The 26624-nt window shown below is 50.7% G+C and overlaps 1 protein-coding gene across 2 annotated transcripts in view; it reads right to left on the bottom strand.

Moving 5' to 3' along the window:
• The window catches only part of POLDIP3 (DNA polymerase delta interacting protein 3), a 130905-nt gene that overhangs the window by 66757 nt on the left and 37524 nt on the right, over nucleotides 1-26624 (bottom strand). For both annotated transcript variants that reach the window (XM_078640358.1, XM_078640353.1), the window contains exons 3-6: nucleotides 23480-23572; nucleotides 22642-22749; nucleotides 14229-14423; nucleotides 13377-13454 (exon numbers count right to left, since the gene is read on the bottom strand). In XM_078640358.1, coding sequence (XP_078496484.1) covers nucleotides 13377-13454; nucleotides 14229-14423; nucleotides 22642-22749; nucleotides 23480-23572 — 474 coding nt within the window. The remainder of the gene's footprint in view (nucleotides 1-13376; nucleotides 13455-14228; nucleotides 14424-22641; nucleotides 22750-23479; nucleotides 23573-26624) is intronic.

The following is a 26624-nucleotide window of genomic DNA, read 5'->3' as shown; positions in this document are numbered from 1 at the left end:
TGCGTATGCCAGTGGTGACCGAGCAGCACAGTGAGCCATCTTAATGATCATATTGACTGAGAAGGCATGTCACGTGCAGCAACTCTGAGGTAGAAACTGAGTGACAACCAGAGGAGGCACAAGAGAGGTTAAGTTGAAGTTACCCAATGATGGCTTGGGGCAGGAGGAGTGAAGGTCCTCACTGTTAGACGGGGACCCGGAGGGTCGGCCGGATACCGAGGGAGAGATCCCCGAGGGGGACCGTCTCCGGCGATCGTACAGACAAGTACCCTCCCTCCCCACAAACAGGCACCACACCAAGTCGAGTTCAAGGCTTTATATAAGGTTCTTAAGGCAAGGATATCAGCGATACAGGATAACTTGGACCCGGGGGTCCTCTCACTTCTAGTCTCTGTAGGGAAAGGGGGTAGCGGGACAGTCTTGGTACCGGATCGGTACAGGTTGTGGTAAAAGGCGAGCTCACAATCCTCGAGCTGGAGTGTCTGTGGATCGGGCCGCGGCGGCGCCAGCAGGCCAAGATGATAGTCTCTCAAAGCAGAGGGCCGCGGCAGCGCCAGCAGGCCAAGACGATGGTTTCACGAGGCAGAGGGCCGCGGCAGCGCCAGCAGGCCAAGACGATGGTTTCACGAGGCAGAGGGCCGCGGCAGCGCCAGCAGGCCAAGACGATGGTTTCACGAGGCAGAGGGCCGCGGCAGCGCCAGCAGGCCAAGACGATGGTTTCACGAGGCAGAGGGCCGCGGCAGCGCCAGCAGGCCAAGTCACGGATGAGTTCTTCTCGGGTCTCTCGACTCCAGGATACAACTGCCTTCCTGGTCTGGCCCTGCCCCAGTTATAGGTCTGGTCCCCTTTGATGTCCGGACCCTCGCGCCTGGGGGCCGGGAGGTCCGGGATGAGGGAGTCCAGACACCCAGCAGGGGGGTGGAGCCAGCGCCCAGGCGGCCTGGGGTGATCGACACCTGGCGGAGGAGAGCCGTTGACGATTCCTTCTCCCATTGACTCGCCAAGTGGTCACTCTGCCTCCTGGGAGGAGGTTGGTGCCTCGATGTCGGGGCCGGCCGGGCCCAGGGTTAGGGTCGAGTTGAGGCCACGCGGCCTCGTGCTGCCGTGCCCCAAGATGGCGGCCGGGTCGATGTCGTAGGGTAGATGGTGACCCGGGCCAGCTGGGTCCGGAGCTGGTGTCTTGTAGTGGGGGGATTGCAGGGTACTTCGGGTGGTCGTTTGTGGACTCTGGCTGGGGATGCAGGGAGAGCCAGGGTCCTGGTCCCATTGCGGGGAGGGGGGGCAGCCCGACCATGCGGCCTGTCCAACATGCGTCCCCCCCAGCTGAAGGCGGGGAGAGTCAGCCATCTTCCTGGGGACTCTCCTCGCTGAGGCGGAAAAAGCGTGACAGGCCGTCGGCGTTGGCGTGGTCCTGGCCTGGACGATGTTCCACCGTGAAGTCCATCCCCTGCAGGGAGATGGACCAGCGCAACAGCTTCGGGTTCTCCCCCCGCATTTGCATCAGCCATTGCAGGGGTCGGTGGTCTGTTTGCACCCGGAAGTGGGTGCCGAAGAGGTATGGCCGGAGCTTCTTGAGTGCCCAGACTACGGCGAAGGCCTCCCTCTCAATGGTGCTCCAGCGCTGTTCTCGGGGCAAGAGGCGTCTGCTGATGAAGACCACCGGATGGTCGACCCCTTCGGTGTTGAGTTGGGAGAGGACGGCCCCCACACCATGATCGGAGGCGTCCGTCTGCACAATGAATTCCCGGCTGTAGTCGGGAGCCTGGAGCACGGGGGCCGTGCACATGGCGGTCTTTAGCTTCTCGAAGGCTGATTGGCAGTCCGGGGTCCAGTTGACGGTTTTGGGGCTCTTTTTGGAGGTGAGCTCTGTGAGGGGCCCCACGATGCTACCATAGTCCTTCACGAACCGCCGGTAGTATCCGGTGAGCCCCAGGAAGGCCCGGACCTCCGTTTGGCTCGTAGGGGGTTGCCAGGCCTGGATGGCAGCAATCTTGAGTTGGAGAGGGGCCACCAGCCCGCTTCCCACTTGGTGTCCCAGGTAGGTCACGGACCCTTGGCCAACTTGGCACTTGCTGGCCTTGATGGTGAGCCCGGCTTGCTGGAGGGCGTGTAGAACCTCCCGCAGGTGGCGGAGGTGGTCGGTCCACTGGTGGCTGTACACAGCAATGTCGTCCAGGTAGGCGGCGCTGAAGTCTTCCAGGCCCGCCAGTACCTGGTTTACCAGCCGTTGGAACGTTGCCGGGGCGTTTTTCATGCCGAAGGGCATGACTTTAAAGTGGTAGTGCCCGTCTGGGGTAGAGAAGGCGGATCGTTCTTGGGCCCTAGGGGTGAGGCCGATCTGCCAGTAGCCCGCTGTTAGGTCGAAGATGCTCAGGTAGCGGGCGGCCCCCATCCGGTCAATTAGCTCGTCTGCCCGGGGGATGGGATGAGCGTCGGTCCGGGTAACTGCATTCAGCCCTCGATAGTCCACGCAGAACCGGAGCTCAGGGGCAACGCCCGGGGCAGCTGCCTTGGGAACCAGGACGACTGGGCTCGCCCAGGGACTGTCGGAGGGTTCGATCACGCCTAGGGTCAGCATCTTGGACACCTCGGTCTGGATGCAGGCTCGTACCCGGTCTGGTACGCGGTATGCTCGGTGTCGAATAGGAGGGCTGTCCCCGGTGTCTACATCGTGGAGGCACCAGGGGGTGACTCCGGGGGTGAGGGAGAACAGGGAGGCGAACTGCCTCAGGAGTGTTTGGCAGTCTTGGCGTTGCTCCGGGGACAGGGCCTCGGAGAGCTGGACCCCTTCCACTGAGCCATCCCGTTCGAGGACCCTCAGTAAGTCCGGAAGGGGTTCGGAGTCTTCTTCCGTCCCATTATCGGTAGCCATCAGGAGGCTGAGTTCGGATCGCACAAAATGGGGTTTGAGCCTGTTGGCATGGAGGACCCGTAGGGGGTTCCGGGCAGTCTCCATGTCGATTAAATAGGTGACGGGCCCCTTGCGTTCGATTACCTTGAAGGGCCCGGACCATCTGTCTTGGAGGGCACAGGGCTCAACCGGGGACATCACCCAGACCTGTTGTCCAGGTTCGAACTCAATGGAGGACGTGTGCTGATCGTACCACCTCTTCATGTCTTCCTGACTGGTCTCGAGGTTGGCTTTGGCGGTGTCTCGGAACCGCCGGGTCTGGTTGCGGAGAGCCAGGAGATACCGGTAGATGTCCGGGGGAGTTTTCTGGGGAGGCTGCTCCCAACCTTCCTTGACTAGGCTGAGGGGGCCCCGGACGGGGTGCCCGTACAGTAGTTCAAAGGGGCTGAAGCCGAGGGACTTCTGCGGGACCTCCCGATAGGCAAACAGGAGGCATGGAAGCAGTACGTCCCACTGGCGTCGAAGGGGTTCTTCTAAACCCATAATCATCCCCTTGAGGGTGCGGTTGAATCTCTCGACCAGTCCGTTTCCTTGCGGGTGATAAGGGGTCGTGAATTTGTAGGTGACCCCGCATTGCTGCCAGAGGGACTTCATATATCTGGAGATAAAGTTCGTGCCCCTGTCACTGACGACCTCCCGGGGGAACCCCACCCGGGAGAAAGAACTAGTTACTTACCTGTACACTATGGTTCTCCAGTATTATCTTTCATAGATTCACATGCTTGTATCTTCCCCGTCGTCATGGTGGGAGTCTCCCGGTATATAATAACCATAGCAGTAGAAGAAAAAACTGCCTGGAAGCCATAGAGTAGTGAAACCACTAGGTAACCTCTCCTCCTCATTATGTGGCCCAAACTACAGCCAATCAGCAGCCAGCACCAGCCTACACCATTCCCAGCAGAGCCACCATACCTCAGATTTCCTACCGCCCAAGAGTGAGCTATGCAGGAAACCAGAGATAAAAAGGTGGTCTGCCTAAAGGAAACGGGGAGGCGGGAGGGCGCATGTGAATCTATGAAAGATAATACTGGAGAACCATAGTGTACAGGTAAGTAACTAGTTCTTTCTCCAGTATTCAATCTTTCATAGATTCACATGCTTGTATCAGAGTAGATAGCAGTATTTGTAGTTAGAGCGTTTCTAGGCTAGATCCCTTTCTTTTCTCGGGGCTGCGTGCCATAAATTCCTTTCAGAAAAAGAAAATACTAACAATAAAACTTTGCTATTTCAGATATTAGCACATATGGAAAAACCACATTATATAGAAAAAACATTTGAATAACATTCATAAACATGTACCTTATTTAAAAAGATGTCGTAGAACTGCCTGTCCCACTGCCGCATCTGTTTTCCATTCCGTGTCCAGACAGTAATGTTTCGTGAATGTATGCACATTCGACCAAGTCGCTGCTCTGCATATGTCTGGAAGTGATACTCCTGCTAGCAATGCAGAAGACGTCGCCATCTTCCTTGTATCGTGGGCACGGACTTTCATGTCGAGAGGCCTTCCTGCTTTCTCCTGACAAAAAACAATGGCGGATGCAATCCATCTGGAGATGGAGGAACGTGACAGGGCCAGACCTTTTCTGGGCCCCGAGTAGGAGACAAACAGTTGGTTTGATTTGCGAAAGCTTTTAGTCTTTTCAATGTAGAACTTTAGGCATCTGCCAATGTCCAAAGTATGGAGAGCTTTCTCAGCCGCTGTAGAAGGATTTTTAAAATATGTAGGTAGGATCACTGGTTCGTTTAGATGAAAAGACGAAGGTATTTTAGGTACAAACTTCGGATTAGTTCTTAGCATCACCTTATCTGGCCTGAATTGTATGAAGGGATCCTGTATAGAAAAAGCTTGGATCTCGCTAACCCTTCTGGCTGATGTGAGCGCCAGCAGTAATGCAACTTTCCATGACAGAAATTGCAGTTCAGATTTGTGGATAGGCTCGAACGGAGCTTTCATAAGTTGTGACAAGACTGTGTTAAGTTGCCATGTGGGTGGAGGACGCTTAATTGGAGGGAACCTTCTGAATAGTCCTTTTAAAAACTCCTTGATCAGTCTGTTAGACCACAAAGATGGACATCCTGGAGATCTTCTGTATCTAGATATTGCTGCCAAATGGACTTTAATAGACGAGTGCGCAAGCCCTGATCTGGCTAAATGCAATAAATAAGGAAGAATTTGCTCTGGAGAAGACGTCAAAGGATGTACTGCATGAGCAAGGCCCCAAATACAGAATCGCTTCCATTTAGCGGAATATGTTTTGTTGGTAGACAGCGCTGCGGAACTTTGCAAGATTTCACGACATTCCGGGGTGATATTTAATGACTGGAACTCGTGCTCAAAAGGTTCCAAGCCGACAATTTTAGAGATGTCAATTGCGGATGAAGTACTTGGCCTTTGTTCATGGAAATCAAATCCCTGGTTGGTGGTAGCTGAATTCTTGGCTCCACCGACAACTGGAGAAGCTCTGTATACCAAAACTGCCTCGGCCAGGCTGGGGCTATCAGTATTATTTGGCAAGGTTCTGATCTCATTTTCCTCAATAATAAGGGAATTAGGGGAAAGGGAGGGAAGGCATAAGCAAATATCCCTGTCCATCGGAGGTGAAGAGCATTCCCTCTCGAGCCCTGTTGGGGGAACCTGCTGGCATAATGTCTGCACTTCTTGTTGTCTCGAGTTGCAAACAGGTCCAGACTTGGCTTGCCCCACACATTGAAAATCCGATTCAGCTGGATTCGACATAGTTCCCATTCGTGGCAAATGTCGGATGACCTGCTTAACAGATCCGCTTTTGAGTTGTCTACTCCTGGAACATGTTCCACTTGCAGCGATATGTTTTGACACAGCAGCCATTTCCAGATTCTTTGTGCCTGAATCGACAGAGGTTTTGATCTCGTTCCACCTTGCTTGCGCAGGTAAAACATTGTTGTCGTGCTGTCCGTTCGCACTAAGACCGATGAACCTTGGATCCTGGGAAGGAATGCCTGAAGACCCAGGAAGACAGCTTTCAATTCCAAGAGATTGATGTGAAGTGTTGTCTCCTGAGGAGACCAAAGGCCTTGAACCTCTAGGTCTTGTAGATGTGCCCCCCAACCTCGTAATGAAGCATCTGATGTCATGACGTAGCTTGGAGATTGAGTTTCGAATACCAGGCCCTTTGTTAGGTTGCTCCTGATACCCCACCATGACATTGCACATTTGATCTGATGGGTTATGACCAGCTTGTCTTCGAAGGAACCCAGGGCTTGGACCCATTGTTTGTCCAGGGCTTCTTGCAACGGTCTCATCTGTAAACGGCAATTGGGAATCAATGGGATACAAGAGGACATCATTCCCAGTAATGACTTGAATATTCTGATGGAAGTGAACTTTTTTGTTGCTAGAGATGCAGTCAGATTCAAGATTTTTGTTACCCGTTCTTCTGATGGGTAAGCTTTCATTTCCTGAGTTTTCAAGATTGCTCCTAGGAATTGCAGAGTACAAGTCGGAAGAAAACATGATTTTTCTTTGTTTATCCGAAGGCCTAATTTGTGGAAGAGATCTGTGCACCTCCGAAGGGATCTCTGTGTTGCCTGAAACGATGGTCCTTTTATTAACCAGTCGTCCAGATATGGAAACACCTGGAGACTTTGTTGTCTTAAATGCGCCGCTATTGGAGCCATGCATTTTGTGAATATTCTGGGGGCAGACTTCAGGCCGAAAGGCAAAACTCTGAACTGGTAATGGCGCCCCGCCACCATGAATCGCAGATACTTCTTGTGTTTTTTGTGTATCGGAATGTGGAAGTATGCGTCCAACAGGTCTAGAGAGACCATGTAGTCTCCCTTGCGGAGCAGTGTCTAATACCCATCTGTCCGATGTTATGGACTGCCAATGCGGAAGAAACTGAGAGAGGTAGTGGAACTGGTCGATCTGAAGAGGAATTGGAGGCGCCTGATAAATATCACTGTCTGCGACCAGAGTCTTGTTTCCCTCTGGCGGCGGACCTTCTTCTTCCTTGTTGTTGGAAAGAAGAGTTCGAGGACCGGTATTGCTGGTTGGAGGAGTATTGGCGGTATCCCTGTTGGTTGTAAGGTTGGTACCGATTTGATTGGTAAGAGGAACGTTGCTGTTGAAAGCGTCCTCTGGATCCTCGTCCACGAAAGGACTGATAACGACCTTGCTGTAAAGATCCCAAGGATCTAGCAGTATCAGTATCTGCTTTTATCCCTTGTAACGTTTCATCAATCTGTTTACCAAAGAGGCTTTCGCCATCGAATGGCATGTCCAATATTTTAGCCTGGACTTCCGGCCGAAAAGACGTAGCCTTGAGCCATCCTTGTCTCCGTAGGGTTACCGCCCCTGCCATCTGGCGGAAAGCTATAGACACTATGTCCATTGCCACGTCTATGGACTCCGACGCCGCTCTAGCCCCATCCTGCAGGATGGTAGTCGCCTCCTCTTTCTTGTCCTCCGGAAGGTGCGACAGTAACGGAGCGATGTCAGACCACATCTGTCTATTGAATCGGCTCAGAAGGGCCATCGCGTTGGTAGCCTTGATAGAAGCTGCTGCCATGACTGCAAAACGTTTACCTATGCCGTCCATCTTCTTGCCCTCCTTATCGGGGGGCACCAGACATGTTGCCATAGGGTTCTTGGAGTGCTTTTGCGCTGCTTGAGTTACAACTGAGTCCGGCCGAGGATGACCAATAAGACATGCTGGAGCCTTCTCTACAACACGATACTTTTTGTCCAGCTTGGGTATGGATGCTGGGACTGATGCAGGATTCTTCATTAGTTTGAGCCCTTCATCCCATATATGTTCAATAATAGGAATGGCTCTTACCGACTTCCTGGAGGACTCCTTGAAATCATAAAGGAAGCATTCGCTTTCCTTGATTGGCATATCCAGCTTAAATCTCTTTGCCGCTTTTCCCATCAAATCATGAAAGCTTGCTATGTCCTCTGGAGGAGAACTTGACTGAGGCAAAGGTGAAGCCGGGGACGTTGGAGCAATATATTGATCCCACTCATCTCCAACTTCCTCATCCTGAGGAAGTTCCCCTTCCTCCTCTTGATCATCCTGATCGGAATCATTTAAGTCATCACGAATTGTAATAACGTTTTGGATCTCCTTCTGAAGAGGAGGAGGCGGCGGCTGAGCCAGTGGTATTTCCTTTGCAGGTTGAGAGATTTTTCCAGTGGCCGCAGGAGCATTATCTTCAGGAAAGCGACGATAATAACTATCAATCATGCTTCTAAGGTCCGATATTAAAGAAATAGGCACCGACATGGCCTCTTCCCGCACAGACGTATCCACCTCTTCTTCCTCATCATAGTGGTAGGCCTGGTGAAATGACTCGTATCTCATCTGGCCTTTGACCGGCCGCTCCGTAAAAGAGAAGTGTTCCTGTGCCTCCTGGTGGTCTTCCTCCTCGGAATCCTGATGTTTAATATGGAGTTGCGAAGGACTGTAAGCAACACCACAAGAACCTTCCTCCTCTGATTCCTGACAGTCCAGAATGGTAGAGGGCAGCAAGGGTGAAATTTTGGGCGTAGAAAATTCACCTTTTTTGCTCGTCAACGCTCCCGTCGACGGAGCAATGCTCTTTATAGAAATATATGTTGATGTTATTCTTGTTGGAGATGGCATCGCCAACGATTTTTTCATCGTCGACGGGGCCGTCGACGGGGCCGTCGACGGGGCCGTCGACGGGACAATCATTCGCATCGTCGGCGGGATACTCGTCGACGAAGATCTTGCCGTCGACGAAGGTCTGGCACTCACCGTCGACGGAGTCGTCGTCGTCATCGTCGTCGACGAAGCTGTCGTCGTCGAGATTGTCGTCGTCGTCGTCGTTGACGAGACGGTCGTCGTCGAGGTCGTCGACGGCCTCGTCGACGGTCTGACTGAAATTTCAGTAGATTTCGTCGACGGAAGCGACGACGGAGCCTTCTTTTCTGAGGAAGGCTTGAGAGGAGTTGGAGGGAGTGAAGTAGAAGGTTCACCTTCCTTAGATCTTCCTGATTTTTGTTTCTTCACCTCACCCTTTTCCTCAGAGGACCCTCTTTTCAATTTCTTAGAGGTGTGTCCCTTGGCTTCTCCCTCAGACTCCGAGTCATGAGTTTTCCTTTTCTGAAGCCATAACAAGAGGCGCGCTTCTCTATCCTTCAGTGTTTTAGCAGAGAAGGTGCGGCAATATTTGCAGTCCTTAGGAATATGCTTAGGGTACAAACAGTACAAGCATTCCTTGTGAGGATCTTCAGAATACAGTCTGGCCTTGCCACAGGACCTGCAAGCTCTGAAAAGGCTCTTCTTGGGGTTTTCAGCCATATTGAAAGAAATCAAGTTTGATAATGAAGAACAGTACCTGACTTCCAACTGTGAAAGGTCAAAAGTTCAGTGAAGAGAGAATAAGCTGAGCAGAGCTCAGGGAGACTCCTTCTCACACGAAGGCGGTTGGAAATCTGAGGTATGGTGGCTCTGCTGGGAATGGTGTAGGCTGGTGCTGGCTGCTGATTGGCTGTAGTTTGGGCCACATAATGAGGAGGAGAGGTTACCTAGTGGTTTCACTACTCTATGGCTTCCAGGCAGTTTTTTCTTCTACTGCTATGGTTATTATATACCGGGAGACTCCCACCATGACGACGGGGAAGATACAAGCATGTGAATCTATGAAAGATTGAATACTGGAGAAGATCCCCATCAGGGCCCGGCCCACCACGGGGGCCGTCACAGTCCGAAGAGGGATGGCCTCGGGATAGCGGGTGGCGTGGTCTACAAGCACCAGGATGAACCGGTGTCCTTGGGCTGTTCGGGGGTCGAGGGGCCCCACAATGTCTATTCCCACTCGTTCAAACGGGGTGGTGACGACAGGAAAGGGTTGTAATGGTGCTTTGATTTTTCGGCCACTTTTTCCGCTGGCCTGGCAGGTGGGGCAGGCCTTGCAGTGGTTGGCGACATCCTTCCGCATGTGGGGCCAGAAAAAATGGGTCACCAGGCGGTCGTAGGTTTTATCCTGCCCCAGGTGGCCGGCAAGGGGGACATCGTGGGCTAAGTTCAGGAGGAAGTCTCGGAAGCGAAGGGGCACCACCAGCACCCGACTGGCCCCTAGTTCTGCAATTTTCTGCTCGCTGTAGAGCAGGTCTTGGTCCCAGTAGATCCAGTGGGCCCCCGAGGTATCCCCGGTGCTCTGGGCCAGGGCTTGCTGCCGGAGTCCTTCGAGAGAAGGACAGGTTTTTTGCTCGGCCCGGAATTGTTCCTGCGTGGGGCCTCCCTCCTGCCGCCATTGTGCCAGGTCAGGGACGTCCCGAAGCTGGTCGGGTCCTTCTTCGGTTTGGGTCAAGGGAATGGCTTCTGGGGCGGCCTCCTCTGGGATGAGCGCGGGAGGAGGTTCTGGCCACTCGGGCTCTTCTGGGCGGGGGACCGCGCGGGCGGTCATGGACCGGGTCGTGACGCAGACCCATTCGGGGAGGCCAAGCATCCCCAGGTGCTCCCTCCGTTCGACAGCTGCCCAGGGAGAGCTTTCAAGGTCGTTTCCTAGGAGGCAGTCCACGGGGGCATCATCGCGGACAGTTACTTTTAACATCCCTGTTACTCCTCCCCACTCGAAGGGGACGCAGGCCATGTGGCATAGGCTTTCGGAGTTGTCGGCTGATCGAACAGGGCAAAGAATGTTCGGCAAGATTTGGTCTGGAGTGACGAGGTGGCGTCGGACCGCCGTTACACTGGCCCCGGTGTCGCGGAGGGCTTCCGCCCGGCGGCCATTGATGCTGACCCATTGACCGTACTTCTGTGTGTTGGCGGGAAGGGGGGCCCGCGGAATCATGTCTCTCTCCCCTAAGCAGACCAGTGCCATGGCGGCGGGTGCCCATTCAGAAGGATCGGTCTCGTACTCCTCTTGGTCTTCCGGGATTATTTCTTCCCCTAGGGCCGCCGCTGCAACTTGGCGGGGAGTAGCGTTCGGATTCTTTGGGCAGTTGGGATCACTGGCGTAGTGGCCGGGTCGCTGGCACCTGTGGCACGTAATGTTGGCCCGGAAACCGGCCCGGACGGCAGGGCTTCCCCGGCCAACCGGGGTCGAGGGGTTTCTGGGGGGTGACGAGGGGCCGGGGTCTCTCCCCCGACCCTGACTTCCTCCTCCCCCTCGGGGGCGATACGGTCTGGATACTTCGCTGGGTGTGCTCCGGCCAACTCGGGTGCTTTCCCACCGGTCGGCTTCGGCGGCGAGTTGTCGAGGGTCGGTTAGCTTGCTGTCCAGGAGGTGTTGCCGGAGCTCCACGAAGCAGTTGTTCGACAGGTGTTCCCATACGATAAGGTCAAAGAGTTGTTCGTAGGTGGTTACTTTGTTGCCCTTGATCCACCCCTCGAAGGCTCGGCTAAAAAAGTTCACGTACTCCACCCAAGTTGTACCCGGAATCCGTTTGCAGTCGCGGAACCGTTGGCGGTACATCTCAGGGGTGAGCCCGTATCGAGTGAGGAGGGCGGCCTTCATGTGGTCGTAGGAGGTCATCAGCTGGTCCGGGAGTTGCAGCAGGGCGTCCCGCCCTTCGTTGACAAACCTCCCCCATAATCCGGCTCCCCAATCGCTTCGGGGAATCCGGTGGGAGGTCATTGCCACCTCATAGGCTTTAAACCACTGCTGGATATCATCGTTCTTGTGGTATTCCCGGATGACATCTTTGGGGATGTGAACCTTGGGTTCGGTCGAGGCAGACGGGGTCGGTCGTTCGGGGAGCCCGAGGTCTTTATTCTGTTTCTGGATCTCCAGTGCTTTGAGATTGCGCTCATGTTCGTACTCTAGTCTCTTTTCCTCTAGCTCCCTCTGTCTTTGCTTGTCTTCCCGCTCTTCCCTGAGCCGTAAGTGTTCCAGGGTTATTTTTTGTTCTGCCAGCTTGAGTTCCCCATCCAAGCGAAGTCGGGCAAGTTCTAATTCGTGGAGTCGGGTTTTTTCTCTTTCTCGGATCTCTTCCAGGGAGAGATCCGCTCTTTCTTTAGTTGGTGCGGGGCTCGTTTCGGTTGTTTGTGTTCGGGGTACGGCCGTACCCGTTTCTGCCCAAGCTTCTAGGGCTCGTTTGAAGTCTTCCTTTGTGCTAAGACCTGTGGTTGGAAGTCCAAGTTCTATGCAATATTGCTTCAGTTCCCGGTGGTTGTAGTCTTCCAATTTTTCCATCTGAAATTTTTCCGTTGTTCCGCTCTCTATTGACATGGTTGTTGTGTGTGGTGGGGCGAGTGACTTTCTGTACGATTATGCGTAGGTTCGGATCCCGTCGCTGGCCACCAATGTTAGACGGGGACCCGGAGGGTCGGCCGGATACCGAGGGAGAGATCCCCGAGGGGGACCGTCTCCGGCGATCGTACAGACAAGTACCCTCCCTCCCCACAAACAGGCACCACACCAAGTCGAGTTCAAGGCTTTATATAAGGTTCTTAAGGCAAGGATATCAGCGATACAGGATAACTTGGACCCGGGGGTCCTCTCACTTCTAGTCTCTGTAGGGAAAGGGGGTAGCGGGACAGTCTTGGTACCGGATCGGTACAGGTTGTGGTAAAAGGCGAGCTCACAATCCTCGAGCTGGAGTGTCTGTGGATCGGGCCGCGGCGGCGCCAGCAGGCCAAGATGATAGTCTCTCAAAGCAGAGGGCCGCGGCAGCGCCAGCAGGCCAAGACGATGGTTTCACGAGGCAGAGGGCCGCGGCAGCGCCAGCAGGCCAAGACGATGGTTTCACGAGGCAGAGGGCCGCGGCAGCGCCAGCAGGCCAAGACGATGGTTTCACGAGGCAGAGGGCCGCGGCAGCGCCAGCAGGCCAAGACGATGGTTTCACGAGGCAGAGGGCCGCGGCAGCGCCAGCAGGCCAAGTCACGGATGAGTTCTTCTCGGGTCTCTCGACTCCAGGATACAACTGCCTTCCTGGTCTGGCCCTGCCCCAGTTATAGGTCTGGTCCCCTTTGATGTCCGGACCCTCGCGCCTGGGGGCCGGGAGGTCCGGGATGAGGGAGTCCAGACACCCAGCAGGGGGGTGGAGCCAGCGCCCAGGCGGCCTGGGGTGATCGACACCTGGCGGAGGAGAGCCGTTGACGATTCCTTCTCCCATTGACTCGCCAAGTGGTCACTCTGCCTCCTGGGAGGAGGTTGGTGCCTCGATGTCGGGGTCGGCCGGGCCCGGGGTTAGGGTCGAGTTGAGGCCACGCGGCCTCGTGCTGCCGTGCCCCAAGATGGCGGCCGGGTCGATGTCGTAGGGTAGATGGTGACCCGGGCCAGCTGGGTCCGGAGCTGGTGTCTTGTAGTGGGGGGATTGCAGGGTACTTCGGGTGGTCGTTTGTGGACTCTGGCTGGGGATGCAGGGAGAGCCAGGGTCCTGGTCCCATTGCGGGGAGGGGGGGCAGCCCGACCATGCGGCCTGTCCAACACTCACCAACTGTTTTTAAGAGGGATCGATTACTTAGCCACCTGCCTCCCAAAAACCTTGTGATACACAGATACTCACTACAATATCCTCTTCCGTCACTCGCGGGTGCAGGTTATTCACAGTCATCTTGGTGCCTTCCAAGGGGCTGTATACAGGCTGTTGGAAGAAAGCAGAACTGAAAGTAAAGGTAAATGGTAACATTTTCCTCTGATTCACAAGTTTCAAATACTTCCAAGTGTGGACCTCTTCAAGAGAATGGACTACGTACAGCTTGTAATACTGGGATGCATACCCACACAAGAGGAGACTTTTCTTCTCTGCACTTATGACATCCTCATATTCATAAGCAGTACCTACCTCCCATGACTGATTATTTAAATCTTATAACTGAGCAAGATCCCCAACCTAGATGGCAAGGAGGATGAAACACTCCTGCACACTACTAACTCTACCCATTAATGACTCACCAAATCCTGTGAACATTTGACAACTAGATGCGGTCACATGACCAGATGAAGGAATGTATCCGCACTAGCCAAACTAGTGTTTCAGATTCAATTGAACTGTAAAACGTCTCCCATTGTTCTCAGTAGGGTAGTACTCCTTCATCCATATATGTTTAGGAGAAGCCACAGCTATTGTGCATACACATATATTACTATTAGAGGAATTAAAAAGCAGAGAAATGCAATGTGAGGCTAGAGCCCTAGAAAACCATGTGCGACCCAGAACGGAAGTTACATGGGCACAGACAAATTCCTGTGTCCATTGTGTTCCGATTGTAGTAACCCTGGTAAAAACCGTAAAAGCTCTAGTCCCATATCTCTGTGCCCCTTTAAACAATCTCTTCAGCTTGATGAATAACGTAGTTCTGCAAAGTCACAAAACCTCAAATGCCCAAACCTCAACACAGACCACATCAGATCTTACCTCAGCTGGGAGTGGTAGAGGTGCTGGGGTCTCTTCTCTCGTCACCAGCGTACGGGACATGTTGGTTAGAGGTTTTGCATGCAGGGGAGCCGGCGTAGGAGATTGAGGTATGGGGGCTGTGTATGCGTCATTCTGAACAACTTTTGTCAGAGGAACAGTCTTGGACATGGAGAATTTAGGACCACTTAAGCCAGGCTGGAGAAAAAAAAAAATAAAGGGCCAAGCACATTTTTTTTTAAAACCCTGAGATTATTAACTACATAAAAACAAACTAGACAGTCCTAAAATGACAAAAACAAAAATAAGTGCGAGAATAACATTCTCTCAGAAATATCATCTGTAAAAAAAGAACATGGAATTCTTTACTTTGCAATTTTTCTTTTGCTAAACATGCATCACAGGTTTACTCAACTACAACATCAATACCTGCATCAGAGGTAGAGCTTCTGAACCAACAAATTCTTGAAATTGGGGCCCACACAGTTTTGCTTATTGAAGGTATAAAAAGATGTCCATGAAGTTGCCTTAGATTACATTCAAGCAACTACAACAACAAAAACGAATAGCCTCTGCAATACTCCAACTCATGTTCGTTGAGGGACAAACTCCTTTACATTAGCAGAGCAGTGAATAATTAACATGCCATGGTCTCTTTTGCAACTGCATTACCTTTAGCCTTGCACCCAACAGGCACAATGAATTCTGTTATGCTCCTCAACAGCTTTGTGCAAAAACCATCAAAAGTCTAAACCCTAGACATACACCTTGCAAAGCTTTCTTTAAACTGCTGTGGAAAGAGGCCCGATATTGAGCACAGATAGAGACATAGACTTGTTAAAAACCTTTTAGAAACATTAAGAAAAAAAATCCCTTTTGGAAAATACACACGTCTTGGTTAAGTGTTTTTATGCACCCCAATGCTGCCTATTGCAGCCCACGTATTGTTTAAGCCTGGTGAGTGGTTGACCACAAACCAGAGTGTTTCTATTTGGCCCTAAGCCTCAACCTGTCTGCATTGTGATAACCCTACTATAATTGTGTTGCAATATGCCAAGGACATTTCCCTCTGTTGGTCTTGTCCTATTGAACAAGTTATTTACCTTCGGTAACGCTTTTTCTGATGGATACAGTATCTGCCTGTGGATTCCTCACCTTGTGATTCCTCACCTTGTGAATATCCCCTTGCGTCAGCAAAATTTGGAAATTCTTTTTGTAGCTTTGCGCCGACGTTGACGACGTCACAGAGGCACGACACCGCACGCGACTCCGCTGACGTCACCGACTCCATAATAGGCCCACGCCGGCGTGATGACATCAGTTCCGCCCTTTTTTCCAAGCCTTCGAGGCACCCGGACGGACCGACATCAGTAGATATATACACAGTATACACAAATGTCAAGATAACAGTGTGAAAGCAAGCAGAAAAGCAATTGAAATAAAACGTTTCCTTCAACAATAAAAACATATTAACATCACAGTTACTCAGGTATAGAAGAGTGGACAACGGGGAGGTGTGTGGGTCAGTGACGAATCCACAGGCAGATACTGTATCCACCAGAAAAAGCGTTACCAAAGGTAAGTAACTTGTACTTCTGATGGATACATCTGCCAGTGGATTCCTCACCTTGTGAATAGATTCCCACAGCAGTCCCCACTCCCGGAGGAGGGTGTCCACTCTCCTATACCAGAAAACCCTGGAGGACAGAACGCGCAAAGTGGCCTTCCCTCCTCACTTTGGTATCCAAGCAGTAATGCTTCGCGAAAGTGTGGAGGGAGGCCCAAGTTGCCGCTTAACAAATGTCCTCAACAAGTACATCCCTAGACAAAGCAGATGTTGAGGACTTTGCTCTAGTAGAGTGGGCTCTTATACCCTCTGGAGGTTCCTTACCAGCCAGGGCGTAGCAGATCTTAATGCATAGTATTATCCATCTCGAAAGTGTGCGCTCGTGCACAGCTCTTCCTTTTCTGCAGCCAGCAAATCCAACAAACAGCTGGTCATCAACTCGATAGTCTTTTGTCCTATCAAGATAAAAGCTCACCGCCCTCTTAGGGTCCAGACGGCGAAGCAGCTCCTCCTCCTAGGAAGGGTGAGGGGGAGGATAGAAGGTAGGAAGGGTAATAGACTGTCCTAGATGGAAAGGAGTAACCACCTTAGGCAGAAAAGCAGCCCTGGTCCTAAGAACCATTCGTTCAGCATGAATGGTCAAGAATGGGGGCTTTGAACCTAGAGCTTGAAGCTCACTCAACCTCCTTGCCGAGGTAATTGCAACTAGGAAAACCGTCATAAAGGACAACAACCTCAAGGGACAATTATGTAAAGGTTCAAAAGGGGAACCCATTAGAAAAGAAAGCACCAGATTCAAGTCCCATTGAGGCACAATAAAAGGAGGAGGAGGAAATTTATTTGTAAGGCCCTTCAGAAATCTTAAAACAATAGATTTAAATAAGGACGGCTGATCCGGCAGGCAGAGAAATGCCGACAGCCGAAAGATAACCTTTCACTGTAGCCACAGCAAACCCTTGCTGCGCAAAAGAAAGAGCAAATAGAAGTATATCTGACACACGAGCCCTCAAAGGGTCAATGGACTTCTCCCCACACCAAGTCACAAATTTAGACCATCTGTATGAATAGATTGACTTGGTGGAGTCACGCCTGGCCGATAGAATGACATCCACCACATCATGTGGGAGAGAAAAGGAATTGAGGTTGCCCCGTTCAATCTCCAGGCATGAAGGTGTAAGGTCTGGAGGTGGGGGTGTAGAACCTGCCCCTCCATCTGAGAGAGGAGATCTGCCCTGAAAGGGAGACGGAGAAGATCTGTGCACCACACCCTTTCTTGGCCAATCCGGGGGCGATCAATATAACTTGTGCCCGGTCTTGGCGAATCTTCCTCGAGGAATCAAGGGTATGGGAGGAAACGCGTAAAGGGGTTGCGAGCCCAACTCAACTGAAACGCGTCCCCCAAGGCTCCCTGCATCGGAAACTGGAGGCTGCAAAATGACGGGCAGTGAGCATTCACGCGAGTGGCGAACAGGTCCACCTGAGGAGTCCCCCACGTCCGAAAGACGTGACAAACTACCTCTGGATGAAGCCTCCACTCGTGGTCGGCTGAGAACTGCCGACTGAGACTGTCTGCACGCACATTCAGAATTCCGGCCAGATGATTTGCCATCAGACAAATCTGATGATCCTGAATCCAGGACCAGAGACGCAGAGCCTCTCTGCAGACACACTGCGACCCTACTCCTCCCTGCTTGTTTACATACCACATCGCGGTGGTGTTGTCCGTCAGGACCTGAACCGACCGCCCGCGAAGGGAAGGGAGGAAGGCCTTGAGCGCCAGACGTATCGCCTGCAATTCCAGAAGGTTGATGTGAAGCAACCTTTCCTCTGGAGACCAAAGACCCTTGATCTCCAGATCCCCCAGATGAGGACCCCACCCTAGAGTGGACGCATCAGTTATCACTGTGGCCACCGCTGGAGGAAGTTGGAAAGGCTTTCCTTGACAGATTGCCCTCCACACTCCACCAAGACAGATCCGCTGCAGTTTCTCTGGAGATCCTGATGGACTCCCTGAGATCTCCGTTGTGTTGATACCACTACCTGCAGAGGCACCACTGGAGTGCCCTCATATTCCAGCGTGCATGGTTGACCAACAGAATGCAGGAAGCCATCAGACCAAGCAGACGAAGGACCTTCAGGACTGGAACGACCGCTCCATTGTGAAATAAAGGAATCATTTCCTGTATGTCGCGAATCCTTTGAGGTGGAGGGAATGCCCGACATACAGTTGTATCCAGTACTGCACCTATGAACAGGTTGCGCTGGGAGGGCACCAGGTGAGATTTGGGTACATTTATTGAAAAACCCAACCTGTACAACAACGGAGTTGTGACTTGCAGATGATGGAGCGCTTTCTCCGGAGATTCTGCTTTGATCAGCCAATCGTCCAGATAAGGGAATACCGGAACCCCTGACCTTCTGAGATGTGCAGCCACCACTGCCGTCACCTTGGTGAAGACTCGAGGCGCAGTAGTAAGACCAAACGGAAGGACCGCAAACTGGTAGTGCTGCGATCCCACTGTAACACTGAGATACTTCCTGCGCGACTTCAGAATGGGGATGTGGAAATACGCATTCTGCAAGTTGATCGACACCATCCAGTCTTCTTCCAGCAGCGCTTGAAGAACCTGCACAAGGGTGAGCATCTTGAACTTCTGCTTCAGGTAAAGGTTCAAGATCCTGAGATCCAGGATTGGACGATGTCTGCCATCCTTTTTTGGGATCAGGAAATACCGGGAGTAGCACCCCTGACCCCTCTCCTGCTCTGGAACCACCTCTATCGCACCCTTTCTGAACAGAGCCAGGACTTCTTCCTGCAAGAGCAGCAGGTGGTCCTCCGCACAAAAACCTTGGCAAGGAGGGTAATTGGGGGGAAATTCCCGAAAGGGAAGAGCATACCCATTCTCCACGAGATTGAGAACCCAAAGATCCGATGTAATCAATTCCCAATCTCGTAGAAAATGGGTAAGCCAGCCCCCCACTGGGCCCACATGATCCGGAATGGCGGATCTAGGGCTGCTTTGCTGTGGTGGCAGGGGGTTGGGAAGAGGTAGAGGAGGAGGAGGCCTGACGACCTCTAGGACGAGCTCTTTGCCTGCCTCTGTACGACTTGTACAGCGTATTTTGCTGCTGCTGCTGCTGTTGTGGCTGCCTGTAGGTCAGAAAGGAAGACCTGCCAAAACCTCTGAACCTCTTCCCCGCAGTACCTCTGGACTGTAGGCCCAAAGATCTCGCTGTCGCTCTGCTGTCCTTGAACCTTTCTAAAGCAGCATCCGCCTTCTTTCCAAACAATCTTGACCCATCAAAGGGCAAATCCATCAAGGCAGCTTGGACATCCGCAGAGAATTCTGAGGATTTAAGCCATGCCGCTCTTCTTGTGGCCACTGAAGAACCCATCACTCTTGCTACCGAGTCAGCAGTGTCCAGACCACTCTGAATGACCGGTCTAGCAGCAGCCTGAGTGTCAGTAATCACCTCTTGAAAATCCTTCCTATCCTCCTCAGGAAGCTTTGGAACCAGCGGTTTGACTGAAGTCATCAATGCATGGATATAGCGTCCCATAAGACAAGTAGCATTAGTCGATTTGAGCGCCATGCTTGCAGAGGAAAAGACTTTTTTTGCAGCCTGGTCCTGCTTCTTTGATTCTTTATCCCCAGGAACCTGTGGAAAAGCGCCCGCAGGTTTTTCGAGCAGGCCGCCTGCACAACCAAGCTTTCTGGTAAGGGGTGCGTGGATAAAAAGTCCAGGTCACCAGGCGCCACCTGTACCTTCTTGCAACCGCCCTCAAAACAGCAGGGCTGTAAGCGGTCTTTTCCAAACCTCAGATATAGGCTCCGCCAAAGCATCATTGAAAGGGAGCATAGGCTCGACCACAGAGGTAGGTGAATGAAGGACCTCTGTCAGTATATTAGCTTTATACTCTGCAGTAGGAAGTGTAATATTCAACAAGTCTGCAGCCTTCCTCATAACCACGTGATAAGGTGTCACATTCTTAGAAGGGGCGTCAGAAACAGAAGCCAAATCCCAATCAGGAGACAGCTCAAGACCACTAGCCTCTCTCAGATCATCGAAAAGATCCTCTGAATCCTGCAGCTCACCCTCTTCCATTTCTGCATCACGGTACCTCTGCTCTTCCAGAAGTCTCTGTGCCTCACGCCTCGACCTCTCCTTCGTGAATGAAGTCGACGGATCCGGAATGGACTCAGACGGAGCCGGAGCCGAGCCCGAAGCCGGAGGACCAGACCGCTGAACACGAGGACGGATCGGATTCGGCGTCGGGGGTGTTGGCGTCGAAGGTCTTGGCGTCGAAGGCTTCGGCGGCGCCGAGAAGAGCCAAGGCCGTGTTGGAGCTGGCATGAATGGCATAAAAGGCGCTGGAGCGTAAGTCTGGGGGACACCCAGATTGTAAGCTAATGGACCCGTGGGACCAACCGGTGCACCAGAGGGGTACATAGCCCTTGAATTAACTCCATACATAGCATTCAGGAACTGAGTAGGGTCCTGACCTGGAGCAGGAAAAGCTGGATAAGAGCCCACAGGTTGCTCTCGAGGGAGCGGAGTCTTCTCGACTTCGACCTCCACCTCCTGCTGGTGCACCGGGGTCCACGAACCCGCAGGCAACGGAGCCTCCTCTTCTCCTCCATCTTCTTCTCCCTCACCTCCTGATCAGAAGAATGAGTCGGAGCCGGAGAAGGATTCGACAACGGCTTCGGTGAATGAACAGGCGAATTCACAGGCGACTTGAACCTCCGGAGCCGGAGTCTTCATATCTTTGCAAAGCAACTTCACCTGCGACTTCGATCTCGAGTCCTGCCCAGAGTGATGGCGAGACTCATGAGACCTCTTCTTGTGCTTCTTCCTCGACGACTTCGAAGCATGCACTGATGACTACCTCGAGTGCGACTTCAAATGAGACCTCGACTATCGAGTCCGTGACCTCGACCTCTTCTTGTCCTTCCTGCTCTTCAACTTGGCAACAAGGAGTTTTGCCTCCCTCTCACGGAGAGCCTTGGGATCCCTCTCATGGAGAGCCTTGGGATTCATTTTCTTACAGGAAGAACATTCCTCGACGTCATGGTCCGAACTCAAACACCAAACGCAGCACTCGTGTGGATCCGTAATTGACAATCTTGCCGCACTCTCCGCAGGGCTTGAATCCAGTCTTCTTCGTGGACATCGACACAAAGAATCAAGAGTACACCGAAAAGAAACAAACAAAAACAAAGTTACTAACAGCTACAGAGGATCCCTCGAAACCGTTAGCGCGACGACGCGGAAAAAAGGGAACTGATGTCATCACGCCGGCGTGGGCCTATTACGGAGTCGGTGACGTCAGCGGAGTCGGGCGCGTGGTCGGGCCTCTGTGACGTCGTCCACGTCGGCACAAAGCTACAAAGAGAATTTCCAAAGGTTGCTGACGCAAGGGGATATTCACAAGGTGAGGAATCCACTGGCAGATGTATCCATCAGAAGTTTGAAGCTTTTTAAATGGCTATGTATTCTTACTGGCATTCTTCACATGCATTCTCTTCCTCCGAATGCTAGGTTTTTGTTATGGTTACCACAAATATCCAAGGGGAGAGAGGCTGAGCTTGGGGTTTATGACTGACACACATACACCTGTATGTGGCAAAGAGGGTTGCAACCCATCAGTTGATTTGTCATTCAGATGTGGTCTGAATGCTAGTATGAACTGCTAGTATGAACTGGTTCTTTGACAGCATACCGTAGCCAATCCACATGAAAATATTTTTCCAACCCTTTCGTGATTAGGGTCATTGCTAAAAGGCAAAACATTCAACAGGATGCCACCAACCCTTATGGATCAGCCGCCACCTTAAAGAGTCCATATACAACACACAGAAGACTTCAACACCGCACCTGGGTGCACAGAGTTATCCAGAGTAGGCTGTGCTGCAACCTTTGATGGTTATCTTAAAACCGGATGGTACTACAGAGATTTGCTGGGCATCTTTCAGCAATAGGCAGTACAGTCATTTTTGCTTTATTATCATTTGTAAATAGTGGAACAAATCTAATATTTTCTTGCCAATTAAATAAAATGCTATCCTTAAAGAAAGGCACAACCTCAAAGGGAGGAAATATGGCAGGCACTGGGGCATGAAAGATAAAGCAAGACTCAAGTGAAGATAAAGGTCCTACAATCAGAACCGGCGCACTCCGAGAGGGATTTCAAGCAGACTTCTGCCCTGTACCAGGCTACTTTATAACAAACTCGAGGCACTTTCTTTGTGGTAGGCAAATCAGATTTGGAAAACATTTCCCTGGAAGTCTATGGCCCAAATACTGCCGCCTCCATACAGAAGAGGAATTATCGTTCACAGAATTCAAGCTTGAGTTTTGGTTCTGTGCCAGAGGGAAAAATGCCACAAACATTTTAGTCACTATGCAAAGCAGAATGCGGTCGAACTGGAATGTGCTACGTATTGGTTTAGGAGGACTCTGAATGATCGCGGAGGGTTTGGTTGGGGGTAAGCATCACACAATGGTCCCCATATGCCCCTAAACCAAAGACCAGCCCCTCACAATAATATCAGAAGCAGCAACAGGTTGATGTAGCAGAATTTCATCTCGCAGACATACTCTGCTCGTTCAGTGATTTCATGAACGCTTTCTATTGGTTCAGAGTGGTGAGGCGACATCAGATGCCTTTTTATGTTACATAGTAACTTTGCCCGGCATTAGCTAATTAATCTTTCAATTAAATTGTTACAGCAAATGATATTATTCAGTGGCCATCTTGTAGAACCAGCATACCTAATACATTTCTGTCCTTAAAGGGTACCATATGTCATTAGCCCTTATTGGTCATACAACACCACCACATACCCGGTTTTGAAGGAAGCTGTTCGCTGGGCCCACCTTCATCTGCTTCCTCGGAATAGGGGTGGTAAGCTCTTCATCCTCATCTTCATATTCTTCCAGGTCTTCTAGGCTCTGCACGGGGAGATAAAGTCATGCCTGAGAGATTACACCCTTGGCAAGGAACCACTTAAGGAGTCAAGTGAACAGATGGCAGTAGTAGAAATCAAGAAAAAGGCATCTTGGAGGGAGACATGAGGCATATTGCACAGGAGCCACCGATGAACAGGGCTGAGAGTAGAACAAAGGAAGGAGAGACAGGTCGAAGGAGAAAGTGACAGTGTGGGAGAAAGGGAAGGAGAAGCAGAGAGAGAAGGAGGAAACATTAACAGAGGCAGAAAGAGATGCATAGAGAAGAGAACAAAAGGCAGAAAAGTAGAGCACAGAAGAAATAGCAAGAGTGAGAGAAAGGCTGAAAGGTAGCGACAGAAATAGCAGTTTAAGAGAAAGGCAGAAGAAGTGGGTAAGAGGAATCGGAGCACATTGGTGGAAAACAGAAAAGAAAAAACGAAAAGAGTCAGTCAAAAGGAGAGGATGGAAGAAGCCAAAGAAGGACATAGGGATGAGCAAATGTGTGAAAGGCAAAAAACACAGATGGATGCAAGATAAGGGAGAGGCAGACATATCGAAGAAGACACCATGGACAAAAAGTTAGAAGGGCGAAGGAGGTAGATGGTGAGAGATAGAAACACGAAAAAAGAAATAGGCACAGAAAGATGGAATAATGAAAAGAAAAGCATAACCCAAATTATGGATGGTATGTAATTGGAGAGTTTGTTGAATAAGACAATGTATGTAGTGGTACCTGGTTGAGCGGCTGGTGGTTCACCACATTTATCCTCATGCCTGCCGGACTGTGTGGCAGGCTCACACTTACTGGAGGTTTGTGCTGTGGGACCTGCATTGAAGAAGAGCACTAGTTAATAGGATGGATTTTAAATCTGGGTACAAAATGGTGCTAGGGAGTTAATGCCTTAAACATTGCCTTTAATCTCTTCAGGCTCAGCAGTAACTGGTTAAAATAAACAGGAGATCACTAGTCACTATCATTTGGGACCTCAGCCTATATCCAAAATGCCCTTTTTGACAATCTGCCAACATCAGAAATAACAGTCTCTACTGTACACCACAGCAAGTTTTGATTACCATCAACCTGGTCAATAGAGTAGGGAAATGCAAAAGGTTCACCCTAAACAGCACATGAAAAGCAACGTTGGAGTCACAGTAAACTCAGTTTTTCAAGGAATTTATAGGAACTGGTCACAAGATAATTTCCTTGTGCATTTTGAGGTTGGCCACAACGTTTGTGGTGGAAGGCTACGTAAGATACTCCAACTAAGATTTGTTCAATAGCATAATGTTGAGTTCTTTGACAATCCAATTCACACAGGATTTGTAACAGATGTTTGCATTAGCCAATAACACCAGGTGTACAGCTTGTGGGAGATTCATATGTAACACTTAAAGTTGCAGAAAAAAAAAAAAAGCAGCGGGCAAGCCAAGTCCCCAGTCTGATATATATTCTTCTTCAGAGAGGCTAAAGTCACGTTCGAGAGGGACTCAAATGAGGACAAAGGGTTACCAATGACATACATTTCAAGGAACCTGATTTTAACAGGACTCAAAACCAGAATGCAGAACTCTGAAAAGCAGGAAGCCATCAATATGATTGACCCAAGATCAATATCTCAAGCCAGGGGTTCTTTGAAAGAGAACTAGTTTCATGTCAGGCATAAATAAAAAAAACACCAGACCTAGAAAGACGTCAGGTCTTTGCCCCCCAGACGAGTGAAGGTAAAAGCAAGCTGTGACGTGCTTCAAATGAATTCATGAACAAAACTCCACTAATGGCCGCAAACGAATGAGCTCTAAAAGCCTTTTGCAGCAAATACATCTGCCATCAAAGATACTGAAAGAGACATTGCTCTGGATGAAACAGATCACAAAACTCCAACGTCAAAATCGAAATTACACATCACAAGAATATTCGACAAGAATTTTAGCACAGAATTCTTGGAAAGTGAGACTTCGGAACAGAAACTAGAGTCAGCGCTGCGAACAAGGCAAGGTGTAATAAAGGCTTTAAAACAAAACATGTACGAAAAGACCCTTGCTCCAGAGGAACACGCAATGCAAACAATTCCACAGCACTTCTCCCTAGACAGAAGCAAAACCAATGGGCTAAAGCGGAGACCAGTGCATCCAGTCTCATGAACATGAAGAAAAAGCACAGCTTCAAAAGGTCATGCCTTGATCCTGCACAAACAACTGCCAAATAATTAGCACAGGTCGAGAGTTTAAGAATACTTTAAATTTCACATTTAGACTGGAGTTTCAGGGACAAATTACAAGTAAGACATCACTGCTGAAGACACAGAAGGATGATATGCAAGAAAATAAACACGTGCAAAGCCAATATGGCTCGCCATTGAAAGACTTTTGCTGAACGTGGCTTTTCCAAAGCTGATGACTGATGGCGAGCAGCATGGGCAGAAAGCAAAGAGCAGTAAAAAAAAAAAAAAAAAAAAGTGTGTATACAATATTAAAAAGAAGCCGCTAGGCTATACAAAAGTTTTTTTTTAAATCTAACTTTAAAAAGAATAAAGGTGACAAGCAACAGCACTGCTGAGGGGATACAAAGTAAAGTCTGCTGTGTGGCAGAAGCCGCATGGGAACGTGGAGGGAGCACCAAAAGAGATGGGTGTGCGAGAAAAAAGCCACACAAAAAAAAGAGGCGCAGGAGAAGGTGGTGCAAGAGAAGCCACAGATGAGCTGGTGGTGCGACATGGCTAGTGCTAAGAGGGGGAAACAGAAAGAAAATACATTGACACCCATTGAGCACTAAAAGAAACAAGCATGGGCAAAGCCAATAGGTCTCACCTATGAGAGCTACAGGCTTTTGCAATGTTTTATACCCATGCTGTACAGCAGCGCAGATGGTTGCAATGTGGCTAAAGCTAAAAAATTTTTTTTTTTTTTAATTTTATTTTTTCTCGTTGCCATCACATGGTATTAAATGACAGTTAGGCAATCAGCAGAGCAGCGTCAACATTCAGCTGCTTGCGATCAATAGAGCAACTTTTGCATTTAACTCCCCCCAACTTAAAACTTGCTACTTCAAGGGTCAAAGTTCACGATCCGGCGCAGTAGTCCAATGCAACATCGGTGTGTGCATGGGCCTCTAGCCACTCTGAACGCAGTTACTGGTATTAACACTCTCGCCTGTACTTACATTTCCCAAATCCTTGTGACAGGCTCTATACCTGGGTCCCATCCCTCCCTCCCCCCCCCCCACTCCAGATCCTCCTCATCCCCTGAACTGTCTTCATCCTCCTCCTCAGGGAGAGGCTCACAAATGTCCCCCCTATATGTGTTCCATGGTGTCCAGATTCTATTCCATTTGCGCGGATTATGTCTCTGTTGATACACTGCCCTCTCTGTCACCATAAGCACGTCCATATTTCTGCACCATTGCGCCAGAGTGGGTGCCTCAGGTGCCCCCCAATTTTTGGCAATATCCCGCTTTGCCATCATTACGCCAATGACCACCCAACTCTTCGCATGTAGTGATAAGTCTGTTGGGCCCCACACATTTAGAAGGCAGATTCTGGGATCAGGGGTGAACGGGTTCCGGAGGGTTTGACTGATCGTGCGTGTTACACGCCTCCAGTAGTCCCGTATATTTGGACAGGTCCATATAGTGTGGAACAATGTACCCTCTTCCCCACAGTTTCTCAGGCAATACGGGTGGTCTGCTCGGTGTATTTTATATAGTGTCGTGCGGGTGTAGTAGACCCTGTGCAGTATCTTGAATTGGACCAGCCTGAATCGGGTGGAAATACCTGCCTCCCTGGGTGATGCCAAGGCTGCGTTCCATTCCGCCTCGACCAGGTCCCCCATCTCGTCCTCCCAGTATTCCTTCAGTTTCCCGAGGGGATCCGGCAGGTTGT

This window comes from Lissotriton helveticus, chromosome 1_1, assembly GCF_964261635.1.
Source record: "Lissotriton helveticus chromosome 1_1, aLisHel1.1, whole genome shotgun sequence".
Taxonomy (NCBI): domain Eukaryota; kingdom Metazoa; phylum Chordata; class Amphibia; order Caudata; family Salamandridae; genus Lissotriton; species Lissotriton helveticus.
Note: the sequence above shows the minus strand (reverse complement) of the source record. Positions and strands in the feature narration are given on the sequence as shown.